The sequence below is a fragment of the Oreochromis aureus genome, linkage group 18 (genome assembly GCF_013358895.1).
Source record: "Oreochromis aureus strain Israel breed Guangdong linkage group 18, ZZ_aureus, whole genome shotgun sequence".
Taxonomy (NCBI): Eukaryota; Metazoa; Chordata; class Actinopteri; order Cichliformes; family Cichlidae; genus Oreochromis; species Oreochromis aureus.
Genome location: NC_052959.1, coordinates 5,761,043 through 5,775,031, shown reverse-complemented (window position 1 = coordinate 5,775,031; position 13,989 = coordinate 5,761,043). Strand labels below are relative to the sequence as shown.

At 41.4% G+C, this 13,989-nt stretch overlaps 1 protein-coding gene across 1 annotated transcript; it reads right to left on the bottom strand.

The window, feature by feature from the left end:
- Positions 1 to 11,808: 11,808 nt before the first annotated feature.
- Positions 11,809 to 13,979, bottom strand: tmem53 (transmembrane protein 53). The gene is made up of 3 exons (XM_031730727.2): positions 13,644 to 13,979; positions 13,310 to 13,413; positions 11,809 to 13,163 (listed from the first exon to the last, which is right to left on the bottom strand). Exons 1-3 carry the CDS (start codon positions 13,696 to 13,698, stop codon positions 12,462 to 12,464), a joined length of 861 nt encoding a protein of 286 aa, XP_031586587.1. The 5' UTR covers positions 13,699 to 13,979; the 3' UTR covers positions 11,809 to 12,461.
- Between the last annotated feature and the right edge of the window lie 10 nt (positions 13,980 to 13,989).

The following is a 13,989-nucleotide window of genomic DNA, read 5'->3' as shown; positions in this document are numbered from 1 at the left end:
TGGTTCTCTTGCTCTTTGGTTCTCTGTGGACATGACTCTTTCGGCACCTTTCTATTTGCATCTCCCTCCCGCTCTGCAGCAAAGAGGCAGTGGGTGGGGAAGGGAAGGAGATGATTTAAGGTAATGAGAGGAGTAAAACATCATTAGTGCAAATTAACTTTTGTCAGCTGAGGTGATCTTGGTGGGGGCACTTCTGCCACCGGCGGCAGCTCGGATAATGGCAATTTATGCATTAATGTGTGTTATAGTGTGTGCGCATGTGTAGGTGTGTGTGGTGACGGCCACCAAGGACGCGTTCAGTCTTAAAGGGCAAGTCCAATCTTTTCAAAGGCCCTTCTCAGACACCCTAAATGTTTTCACGAGAGTTGCTAATTCTCTAAGTATTTTCCACTCTGTTAGTTCCCATTTTATAATATCAGTATTCCTAAGGGGGCTTTTTTAAGTTTAAATATGTTACCTCCCTTCGTGCTCTTAGCACTAAAATGCCTTGTGAATTATTTATGTTACCTTACAGCACCAGTTACAAGCCAGCTCTTGCATTGCCACATTTTGTGAATATGAATTGTAAGCACACGGACTCTTGCCTCCATACAACCAGCTGTAACCTCTGTGGCTAAAATGTGAAGCCAAAATCTGCAGTTCTTCAGTGGCTGCAAAGCAAGCTAATCACCATGGACTCCCATGTTGAAACGTCCAACCCAAGCAAATAACATATTGCCACCTGCGTCTCTATGACACAGGTGGTAAAAGGTGAAAAATCTCTTTTATACCTCACTTATTTAGATTCTGCTTAAAGTTTAAAGTTTGAGGTGTGGTCACCAGAGACCACTGCAGTGGAATTATGTGTCATCTAATATCTTGCTGTGTGGTACAACTTGTCCAAGAAGTTTCAGTGTTGGTAAGTGAAATTTTAGGAGTCTGTTATTTAGCACTTGTGTCTTTGTATTACATCTGTTCAGTTTTTTGATTTGTGGTTTGCCAACTATGTCAGCTGATAGCTTATTACTCCACACTCTGCTCTAAATATGATCATTTCTGCTGAACATGCTTCTTTTACTCACTCAGTCTGCACAGTACAGTTGCCTGGGGAGAAAATACCTAAAATCATTATGCACTTCTGATATTCAGAATCAGTTGTTGATATTTGTATTTCCTCTTTCATTGGAAACATAACAGGTGCATGTTGTTCTGTAATGTCGCTGCTCTCTCTTCCTCTTGGTGTCCCTTACTCCCTCCATCTCTCTGTCTTCCTGGCTTTGGCAGCACAGGGGAGGCACGGTCATGTTTAATGCATGTGGTTTGTGTTGCACTCAGTGCTGGAGAATGGGCTCCAGTCCATTAATTAGTAACAAACGGCTGTTGGAAACAAGACAGGCCCAGCACAGGTCAACCAGCTCCAAGGTCTGGAAGGATGTGGACACTGATGTCCGCCCTGGGCCATCCACTGTCTGCAGCTGTGCTTCATAGCAACTCCTTAACTCAATAACTTACTCTTAGTGCTGTATTCATTTGCGCATGTTTACACGCAGCGAACAGTTGAAGAGACGATAATCTGCTGTGTGTAAACCTAAAACAATTAAGTAAAATGCCAACTAGGCTACACATACACAACATACACATGAAAATGTAGATTAGGTGAGATGGAGGGATGTGATGAAAATGACCTCTATCTACATACAAGAGCAGGACTGGGGCATACCCATTGCTAATAAAATCCAGTGATCAAACCTCTGCAGAGGTTTCTTTTCTGTTTGAATTTGAAATGGCCGTTAGGATCTGGGCTGTTACAATTAAAAGCTTTTTCTTTTGGCACAGTCTGTATTCACCCACTTGAATAGAGAAGGGAAAGATTCCTTCATTCACTTTTGTCTACTATAACCGAAACGCAGGGTCGAGATGAGATCATGTGACTGACGTGGACTTTGAAAAATATTTCTTTGTCTTGAGAAACTCTTGGGTTGTTTTTGCAGTATGCTTTGGATCAGTTTTGCAACATTTAGCTAAATTTGAGCAGAGAGTGTAGACGTCAGTATTCATTCGGCTGCTTCTATGTATCAGCAGTCATATCAACAAAACACACTATTCACCTGATTGTGGTGGCACATGCCCATACTATAACACTGCTGCCATCATATTTCACTATAACACACATTACACATACCATATTTTTCGGGCCATAAGGCCCACTGGATTATAAGGCGCACTGTCAATGAACGGGTCTGTTTTCATAAGGTGCACCGGATTATAAGGTGCATTAAGTGAAAAAAAAACAGTCAGATAAGTCAAACTTTGCTAAACACATTCTTCTTGCTTCCTCCACTTCTGTACCATTGATTCATTAATGTTGTATTCTCTTGCAGCTGCTCTTTTCCCATGTTGTTGCAGTATGTTAATGACTAACCTCGTATTGTGGATGGATTATCTCAGTTGTTCTCCTGACTGAAGTTTGGTCCGTTTACAGCATCCTGCCTATGACTGCATTTGTCCCAAACCATCAGGAACCCTCACATTAACTTTTATCGAGTGGAAAAAGGTTAGCGTTCATCCTCCAGCTTCACTGTGTTTATTTTATGCCAACATAGCTGGCATAACATAAACACAGTGGCTAGCGAGCTAACTTCCTGCTAACTTCTAACTCTGTTGAATTTAATAAATTCTGTTTTCATGGATGCCTGGATATTAAACTTAATTGTTACACCTGGTAAACCAGCAACTTGATCATGTTATTAAAGATTAAAGAATTTAGACAGTTATTAACTCTCAGTGGTGCCGCAGTGTTCGTTTGACTTTGGGACCTTAACCGGACGGAGTTTTGGACCCAGATTACTCCGCGAGGCTCCTGACTACGGTAGCCGTAATGCTCCGTCAATCCATCAAGCGGTGCGGCTTCGTAGTTTACCAAAGTCGTACTAAAACATTTTTTGACAGATTTTTGAGCGCCATGTACCACATAAAATCGGTTTGAGGTCAGTAAGCACAACCAGAATTCATACATAAGGCGTACCGGATGCACTGTCCATTTTTGAGAAAATTTAAGGATTTTAAGTGCGCCTTGCGGTATATAGTGACACATTAGATGTTTTCTGGCCTTGGAGTCTACTTTTTATTTTGGCCTGTGTAGGCTGACCATCTTTGGCTAAATTAACCTCTGATTGGTTCTTTGATTGAGTCAATGCCTCCGTCGTTTTTAAAAGACCGTTTCTTTTCCAACTTAAATTTTCTAATTGCTCAGGTTAAATCACTGAGCTGCCATAAATATCTAGATTACCATATATAACAAAACTTACCGTTCATACATGCAAGCACAAGTCTTAAGTTTGTACACCAAATTTAGCGAACATATCTTTACTCTGGGCTACAGAAAGTGTTTCCTTTATTCTCTACAAAGAACGTGGGTTCATTTACCAGTGAGAATAAATTATTTGTAATTATCACCACAGGAGCATTGTGCCGGGAGAGAAAGAGAGGGAGATAAAATCTTGCGTGTTAATCAAGCCATGATGAATTGTCCATGTTCGCACAAACACAGCCTCTTCATGAGTCCCCTGTGCGTTCTTCACACACACACGTAACCAGTACAACAGAGTGGGCGGAGAGGACAGAATTAATTCTATGAAGTGAGCTGGCAAAGAGACAGTGTATGTAGATAAGTGGCAGAAGTGTAGACTGCGTGTATGCGCTTCTATGTGTGTGTTCAAATGCAAAGAAAGTAAGAGATTAACTGAGCACTGAGTGTGTGTCTGTGTGCGAGTGGGGAGAATGCCAAGCAGAACTGTGGCTGTGGACGACATATTCGGCAATATGTTACGTTCGGTCTGTGACTGTGTGTGTGTCTGAGAACATAAGGAGATGTACTATTGTCATCCTGGTCGCGGTGGCAATGACATATCTTAATCTACTTAGTTAGCGGCCAGGGGTCTTTAGCTAACGGATTATCAGCCAGATTTGAGTAATAGACTCCTCATTTAGCTTTAATGCGTTTTGCATAGAGAGCAACCTTCCCTCATCACTCTTTAAGATGAATCGGCTTCCTGGCTACAAGATTAAGGAAAAAAAAACTTCTAAAGATATTAGTCTGCCAGCAACTGCATAAATCATAACATTTTGCTAATGCAGGCAAAGTTAAAACTCTTACACAGCTTTTGTAGTGTACAAGCAATACAATATGGGAATTTAGGTATTTCCCAACCATAGAGTTCTGTCCTTATATACAGTCTCAAGTTAAATATAGCAGCAACGCTGGTTTTAAACTGTAATCTCTCTCTTAAGCTCTCACTTACCTTGACCCATGCTCCAGGTGAAAATCTCTCCAGAATCTAGCCTTCACTCCACGACTGTAATTATAAACTCTGAAATGAATAATTTGATATTTTTAGGACTATATTTTTCCACTTTGATGCTCAGAAGATGCATATTAGTTTGATATCTGTACAATAAATATAGGTCAAGGTTTAGCTTTAAGACTTCACCAGTAGATTCCTTCATAGGAATCTACTGTAACGGAATTTTTTTAATTCTTTTTTTTTTAAATTGACAGCATTTTGTGCATTGAAAGTATTAAATGTTAAGATTAAATGGCACAACTGGCAAAATAGTACTAAGCTAACGGGGGTTTTAATTCTGGCACCTTGTGTTGTGTTTTATGTTTTTTTAAAGGATCGCCTGTTTCAGGAGAAAAACATGACTATGGCAATATTGCACATATTAGAATCATAGAAAAGAAAAAAAATACAATATTCTTGTAAATGTTGTGATCATATGTTTAACTGTTGAGCTTCTTTAGTTGAAGTTTCTGATAAATCTATTAATGATACACAGCAGGAATTCAGGCGTGGGAGTCTGTAGGACGACTCTGGTTCCTGAATTATTCTAAGCAGACCACTGAACTGGATGCTACAATATAAAATGCACTAATGTAACTCTTGATATGAAAAAGCACTATCACAACTAGAATAATAATAAAGAATAAAGAGAAACAGGAACACTACAATTCACTATAGTGAATTGGTCAAATTCATTTCAGTTGATTATCTTAAAGTAATGATAATTTTGGAGGATTTATTTCTGACTTTTGATTATGTTTATTCTTTGTGGGGTTAAACAGTATTTAATACTCCCAACACACACACACACACACACACACACACACACACACAGCTGGATATCCGATAAATGATGAGGACTCCCCATATGAAGACGGCATATATATACATCTATGTCGAGACAGGTTTCCTTTTTTTCATGATTTATCATCAGATCCTCTTTTAGACCTCAGTAGGAGAGTTTTAAGTTCATACTTTAGCTTTCTTATGTTTTTCAGTTGGGCAGAATTTACTGACTGTAATGTAATAATACTGCTTATGTATCAAAACTAAACTGCTGGTTATTTATGCAAAACATCATCCTTTAGCAGCCAAATTAGTAGCAAAATGTGTACACGTATTTTACACTCTAGTTTCATAGCACTGTATATATTTTTCTTTTTAGATACATCAGCATCCTCAACCGCAGTAAAGTATGTATGTATTTGTTTACTGCAAACAAGCAAAAGATTTACGTAAAAAAAACAACCTACTGCAAAATCCCAGTCTTTTTTTCTTACGTATATGAACACACACACACACACACACACACACACACACACACACACACACACACACAGACTTTCACCCACCACACAGACAAACACAGACAAAGCAGCCCTAGGCCTACCACTGTCATCATACATGGGACTTGGCCTGTCTGTGTGAGACGCACAGTTTGTTTGGTAGTTTTAATTTGACAGGGCTCTGAATAGAGCCTCTGAAACACACACTAACGCTTGCACACACAGACCTACACACACACACACACCTTTAATTTGACAGCGCTCTAACAAGAGCCTGCTGCTTGTCAAATGTTCTCCAGTGGCAGCAGGGATGCGCAAAGCCGAGGGGTTTCTGTTCAAGGACATCTGTGAAGAAGCACACACACTCCTTCAGTAGCACACACTCGCTTTGAATAGGCTGAGAGAGGCAGCCCGCTGTACGGCGTGATGGGAGAGAGGCTGCACACACGCTGAGGGGTTTCTACACTGCTGTTCCTCTCACTCTCCATCTTCCTCTCCCTCTGTGTCTCCCTGTCCTTTTTTTCCCTCTTTATCTAACATTCCATCGTTCTTTTTTTTTTACTCTTTAGGTCTTAAGTAGAGGGCTGAGGAGCTGAGATAGACCAGGGGAGATTTTGATGACGGCTCCCCGTATGGTCCAACAACCGCTTCCCTTCTTTAACCACACACACACACGCACTTACACACAGACACACACAACATTCTCTTCATTCTTCAATCCAAACACCATGAGACCTTTTAAAGTCACTCAAAGGCAGATGGGACTTTGGTCCTGATCCTCTGGATTTCATCCTATTGAAGGTGTTTGTTCGCACACATCACGCAATCCTTCTTGCGTGTGCATGTGTGGGAGCTCCCATGCTGTCTCGGACTTGGCGTCCACAGGACGCTTTGCTCATTAGAGGGAAGAGAGGGTGACTTGAGTGACTTCTATTCGGCTCCCCCGCTCAACTTGATCACAAGGCTGGTCCCGCGGAGCGAGAGAGAAAAGCAAGGTTTCAGCACCGCGTGCGTTACACGGCAAAGACAGCACGACCCAGCGGAGCACGGTGTGAGGAAGATGCAATAATCACTGATCAAATTAATACAAAATCTGGCACAAGCTCCTATTAGTGGAAACATGTAACTTTCTCTTTGTGCTACTTCACATAAAGGGAACACCACCCCCACCCCAGAGAAGAAAAATCACTGTTATCAACTGGAAAGATAGTATGTCAGACGTAAAATCAAAATGTCAAACATTATATAAAATCAGTCCAAATCACCAGAGAGGAAGCCACAAAGATTTGCCATTAGATGATATCTCAAACCGCGTGTATCTGTGGGTGTACATGTTCCTGTCAGATAAAATACTGCACATCCCCATCCAATGATCTAGAAAGGGGGTTCACAGGGTTGCATCCAAAATGTCAACATGTACATAAATACAAACATTTCCTTTCGATTCAGAGTGACATTAAACGGAAGGGAAATTGTTGCCGAGAATAAACCGAATCACCGAGACAAAGTTCAGTGTTTGGCTTTGCATGATAACCAGCAATCCAAAGTGCAGAAGGGAAGCATTCGATTGCATTTTCTGATAAAACCGGCACTAATGTGACTCCATACCGGAGATGCTCGCAGGTTTTTTTCCGATGATGAAAAGCCGCTAGGATTATTTGAATCCTGTAAATCATAGCTAAAAGTCAACGTGTAAAGCCAAGGTCTATGAAACTATCAGCCCAGAATAGAGAACACAGACGATATGTTACCGCATTGCCAAGTGCTACCACTTAATACCATTAATCTTGGTGCTCTCCCCCTCATCTCTCACTTCATCTCTGCGTTGGAGTGCTCGACGTCCTCTAAAAGTATGGATCTTGACCGCAGCCATTTTCCTCGGAAGAAGGAAAGGCTAAAGAGAAAGCGCTGACCCCTCTTCACTGCAATTTTCCCCTCATCAACTTGTGAGACTTCATTAACTTCCTTGGGGTAATTTCGTCTTTCAGTGCGTTTCTGAAAGGGTAGCATGACGTTTTCCTCTCACCCTCTAGCTATTCTCTTTTCTTGCTTTTATCTTCCACCCTTACCACAAGCGATTTCTCTTTAGAGTCAATTGTAATCTCTGAAAAAAATTAGAAAAGAAAGGGGGTAGTAGGGTTTCAGGGATCTGATGTTGCCGTTCACCTGCAGAGGTCATTCCAGCACCAACAGTATCCACTTTTATTCAGCTCAAAGCAGTCCCAACATGAACTGAAGTAGCTTCTGAAGATAATGTTCCCCTCAGGAACCAAGAATAATATATCCACTGTACTCTAGTTGGCTTAGTGCAAAATTCAGGCTTTACTGAGAAACTGCAACATGGAAATTGTGAGACAATGCTGCCCTCTTCAGGAATATTTGTGTCACTCCATAGACCAAAAGGCTTGCAGGTTTGCCCTATGGATATTGCGAGTTTCCAGTTGTCATTAATGCATCATTTACATACTGTTGATATTTTATTTTTTTTTGTTGGTTTTTATTTTTATACTAAAACAAATGCTAATCTTAACCTCAGGCAATCAGTATATGTCATTTTTCCTTTTATTAAATTGTTCTGCTAATACCAAGCAGTGGTGGTTTATGTTGGTAAATGTCATTTTAAAGTTGGTATGCAGCTTCTTAACTGCCAATGTGGTGGCTGACATCAGCTGTAGTTATTCATGTTAGGAAGGTTTAGACTCCTATGATAGCACAGAAGAGTTAGAAATGAAGGCAAATACTCCCTTGGTTTAGTCTGCACAGCCATGGAGGGTGGATGAATAAACTGTACAGTAGCTCGTCCCTTTTTTTCTGTGCTTCATAGTAGCATGAAACCATACCAAGGTTGCTATCACTGGCCTTTTACCACTATGTAACGTTGCAAAATTTATGTCAAGTCATATCCTCATAATTTCATATCAGAAAAAAATGGTCCACATTATCCTGATGTTCTCAAGAAAGTATCTCAAACTAATCTTATAGTATATTGTTGCTAAATGGCTAAAAAAATAAAATAAAAAAAGAGTAATAATAAGACAGCATCCTCCTTGCAACTTGTCATCTAGATTAGAGGTTAAGCATGCAAGACCCTCAACCTCAAGCAAGCACTTTCAATTTCCTGGTGAGAGGCCACCTGTTTCCAAACAACTGTGGTTTGACTCCAACTGACTTCAATCACTCTCAGACAGACTGGTTTGCAAATACTGAAAGCAGGCAGATTGCCAACAGGTTGCAATCAGTTTGAGTCAGTCTGCACCACTGAGCGCAAATCATCTGCACTATGTCTCTTTGTAATATCGCACTCGACTGGTTAGTGACTGGTTGTCTTCTAGATATACTTTTATATAAAAGCATTGCTGCTGAGCCTCAGTGTCATTTTGCAGTTAAATTGCTGGCCTGCAGCAACTACGTCACTATTTGGGAAGGATTATCTTTTCACATCTATAAGATTTTGGCTGAAGGCTGAATGTAAATAGTTAATGTTAATTTTTATCAATGTAGATGTCATTCAATTTGCAATTTTTGCAGATTTATTATATTTAAACGCTTTATTATCACAAACAGTTAAGTAATGTCCAACTTAACCCAGGTCAGTTGCAAACTGATAGTCGACTAATTGTGTTTTATTGCAGTCTTGATGCATCAAAGTTGTTTAAAGGTGGCGACTGACTGTGAGTGGTTGTAGACCAGGTCTCTGTCTTTTAGACCACCAATTTAAAGGCAACGAGATTGCCAGTTTAATGCACACGGTTGCATTTGTTTTGGAATCGTTGCTATCAGAATAGTTCTACCATTCTCAAATCTTCTTGTCAATGTTTCTGAGGTCATAGAAATACAGTCTACAACTGGTGTTGATGTAACTTTGAAAAAGAGAAAGTGAAAATTAAATATCACGGCATTTTGACTCAGAGTTATCGAGGCAGCCCTTGCAGGACATCAGAGAGAGACTAACAGCGGATCAGAGCGGCCTGTCTCACAACGTGCACTCCAGTAAGCGATGTTCATCTGTCTGTGCCGATATGTAAACTTTCCTCTTTCTCCCTTTCCTCCAAGCAGTTCTTCATGATACATGAAGTACCAGAGCCTGGCCTGGCGCAGAGACAAATGCCAGCCACTTGCTCTTTCAAATGTCAAATCTGACATGTCGTAGACATTCAATAACCATCCCTGCCGGACCATTTCAGAGCCGTGCTCTTCAAACAGGCCCTGATGTCTCATGACAGGAGTGCGGGTGAAATGGTTGGATTGCATCTGATGTCCTCCCTTCAGTAAGCCCTGCTGATAAAGTTTATTAAAGTAGGTTATCTGTTCTTCACCAAGTACAAGAGGTGAAGGAATCTGGAACTGATATAAGACAGCCATCTGAACCACTCAAAGAACAGTTTCTCCAAATTAAAATCCCCTATAATAATCAGTTTTGATAACACTGCGATTAGGATAACATTTTACATGAATAATTAAATCAGAGGATTTTATTTATAGGTGACAGGAAGGACTCATCGAGGGCCTGGGTGCAGACAAAAAAGCTGACCACCTTCCTGTAGAGGACTAAAACACAGAGTGTAAAATGACCACCGACCATGCAGCTGTCGTGTGTGTAGCCATTTCGTGTTTCCAGTTAGGTGCCTTGCAGATTCTTTGGATCTCTTTGTAGTTATTAAGCCACTTTTCTTGCCCAGTGCCTTCTCTTCATTCAATATCATCATGGTTTTGTTCTTGCTTTCCTAAAAAGTGGCCATGCCACGGAGAAGTATTCAGGCTGGTGGTGAATTCCTGTGCATTTAAATTAGATTTATATTCCTCAATTTGGGCTGGTGCTCAAGAGGGCTAACCCATCAGCAGAACCATTATCTGCTCCTTTTGTGCAAAGAGGAACTGCATGAACACTGTCAGAGCTACAAAATGACCTCCAGCAGGACACTGGTGTTAATGTCTCTGACCAAACAATTAGTAACAGTCATGAGGGGGGCCTTAGTGCCCAACATCCTCTAGTAGGCCCTGTACTCACTGCCCAGATTCAAATTATCGGGCATCAGGATGAATGGACCCATTGTCAGGCACTACGCTGGTGCAGTGGGTCCTGGGTTCCTCCTGGTGCACAACAATGCCCAGCCTCATGTGGCAAGTACGCAGGCAGTTCATGAAGGATAAAAGAACTGATACCACTGACTGGCTCCCACGCTCACCTGACCTAAATCCAGTAGAACGCCTCTGGGACATTATGGTTCAGTCCATCTGTCACTGCCAGGCTGCACCATCATCTCATTATGAGGATGCACCAATGTTGTCAGGTGATGCTACTGATGCCAAATAACTTCGTTTTGGTTCAATCTAACCACAAGGCAGACCTGTGCATTTATGTGGGCTGCAAGATTGCAGTCCATTAGCATAGTGTGTTACCAATGATGTTCTTGAGGATTGTGGTCCCAGCTGCCTCCAGATCATTAACTGCTCCAGCTGATGTAGTTTTTGGCTGATCCACCACTTTTTCCATCATCATCTCACTCCATGAGGAAAGATCTTGCATGGAGCTCTAGGCTGAGGTTATCTGATGATCATTTTATATTTCTTCCAATTGCACAAGCAATTCTCACCTTCTTGCTGATGATCTTGAGCCCATTCTGGCCTTGTTAGGGTCTACAACTTTATCTCCAACATCCTTTGACATCTTTGGTCCTAAAAATGCATTCTGTGGACAGGTGTGCTTTAGACACAGAGAGGAGAGACTAAGAGTATGTGTAATTGATTGATTTTAATGTGTGCATCATATGGACACAGCCAATTTGGGGTAGCAAGAATTCTGGCTTGGTTGTAGGGGATCAAATACTTACTACATTGCTTTGCATCATTGGGAGAAATAGCTTTTATGTAATGTATCTTTCTGGACTTTTGGTTGATGTTTTGTCTCTCACTGTTAAGATGAAACAAAAACAAGTGAACAGAGACTGTTCATTTCTTCGTGAGCAAAGTAAAATAGTCTGCAGGGTGATCAAATTATTTTCCCCACTGTAGATGTTTCATTGCCGGCTTTTGTTCATTGGAACACGCTGCACTATGGCCACCATGTTGCTCAAGAGGAATCAGGCTTCATAATGTAGGCAGATCCACACAATGGTTTGTAACACAACATCATTATGTCATGAGACCTATTATTTGGCAAAAATAACCGAGGCATCTTACCAAAAGAAATCTACGACATGTTCTGAGCATTCAGGTTTATTGAAGGCACGTCAGTTAAAAAGAACACATTAGTTGCAGAGGACATATACATTCATTGTTAATCAGCTTTGTCCTTCAATTAAATTCATGTTAAAACTCACATATTAGGGCTGGGTATTTACTTTTTTTTTTCTTGCACAGGAAAATAAAAAGAATTTACTCTACGTGGCAACAATTTTCAAACTTCCATTAATGAAGAAAACATTCAATCACGTTTAAAATCTGCCTTCCTTGAAGCACCCTTGCATTCTCATTAGATATAAAACCATTAGAATATAACCACGTATATATTAAATTTAATAAATAGGAGATACAGATCAACCAGATTTTGATTTTTCATTTTCAAAACTGCTTACCACTACCGCTAATCTACAATAAATCACATTTCACATCAATATTAAATATATTTAAATTATCCCAAAGGATAGAGTCCAAATTCTCCAGTGTATAGCTACCGATTGGATTGTATTCATCATCAGGTTCATGTGGTATATAACTGCTTCACATACTTCATCAGCACATGAGTTAGTGTTTGATAAATTGGCAGGATTTCACACCCTACTGTAACACTGACTGACTCAGCAGTCTGGTTTTCTTCCCTTTGTCATCTGCAAACCACAGCTTTGCAGAAATTTCAATGACTTTGAATGTGTTGTCTCTTTTTTGTTTCGGTTCCTTCCAACTCCTTCATGCAGGCAACCAGGAAGTCATGGCACTTGAGAGTATACTCTTCAGGAAAATACCGGAAATGGCCAACATGGGGGCTGGAGACAAAATCAAAACTGTCCACAGGGACACCTTTCTGCTTCAAAGTCTCCAAAAAGACCTCGACATCTTTGTGCCTAATCACCTGGTCAGCCCTGGAGTACAGGAAGAAATGAGGCCAGGCGGGCGGCCTGTCCTGCACGGCATCGTAGTGGTTCTTGTGAATGTACTTGGTCAACGGGTACAGCACGATTCTCAGAAGGAAAACAGTCACGGCAAAGAGCACTAGGAGGATGTACCTTAAAACAGGACTTATTTTTGGCCCTAAGGTGGCCGTCAGTGCACGCAGGGCCCCACGGACGTTCCCACTACCTGGAGCACTGTCCACGATGGCCCCGACAACAGACAGCGAACTGAACTGTTTGTCACTGTGCAACAGTTCTACAATGTAGCGGTAAAGCATGAAGCCACCATTGCTGAACGTGTGAAAGAAAATAGGACTGTTCTCCACCTCGTAGTCATAGAGGATCTCCAGCAGTTTGAGAGCCGTGTTTCTCAGCTCCTTGTATCCAAACGACTCGGAGATGAAGACAGTCTTCAAAGGAGCCGTGTAGCGGATGGTGACGCAGCCCTGCAAGCACGGAAAACAAAGACAAAGAGCATGAATGAGAGGAGTGGATGTATAAAATACTGGCCAGTCCTGTGCAACATTTATAATGACACAATCCCCATAAAGGGATGAGAGCAGGTGATTTGCTCGTGTCATATAGTTTGAACCTGTTCATTGTAGATGGAGCTGTATTTCGAGAGGTGCTTGTCTTTGCATCCAGCCCAGCCCAACAGTATCACAACTGGCTCCTTTGTCCCCTGCCAGTGTCTCTCTGAAAACAAGGCACACGATTAAAACACACACACAAAAAACAAAGAAATAAAGAAAATAAATAAGGCAAACAGTTACAGCAAGCTAGGCTAAATTAACTCCAACTGTCCAAACAAGCAGTTACCGGGGAAAAAACCCCCCACAATTTTAACGCGGCTTTGTAATACACAGCTAGCGTGTAGGCTAAGCTAACAGAGGCATGAGCATACAGTACAATGAAATGTTGCTCACCCGACGTCCCTGCATCTGGAAACACGATGTTGTAGTCTATTTCATCGGCTGCCATTTCTGATTGCTAGAGTATCAGCTGCGGTTCTCTGACGTTAACGTTGTGTCGCTCATTTGGCCGTTACAGAAAAATAACTGTAACCGTGCCACAGAGCGCTGAGGTGAAGCCTGTGTGAACCAAAGGAGACAAGCACATTAAAGGTCCGCGGACTGTTACCAGCTCCTCCACTACACACACTCCTTCCTCCCGACGGGAGTGTTTCTTCTTCTTTGCTTTTTTACAGCAGCGTGAAGATGACCTTACTGCCCGTTACCGCCCTCTTCTGCATGCCAGGCGCCACTGCGTCTA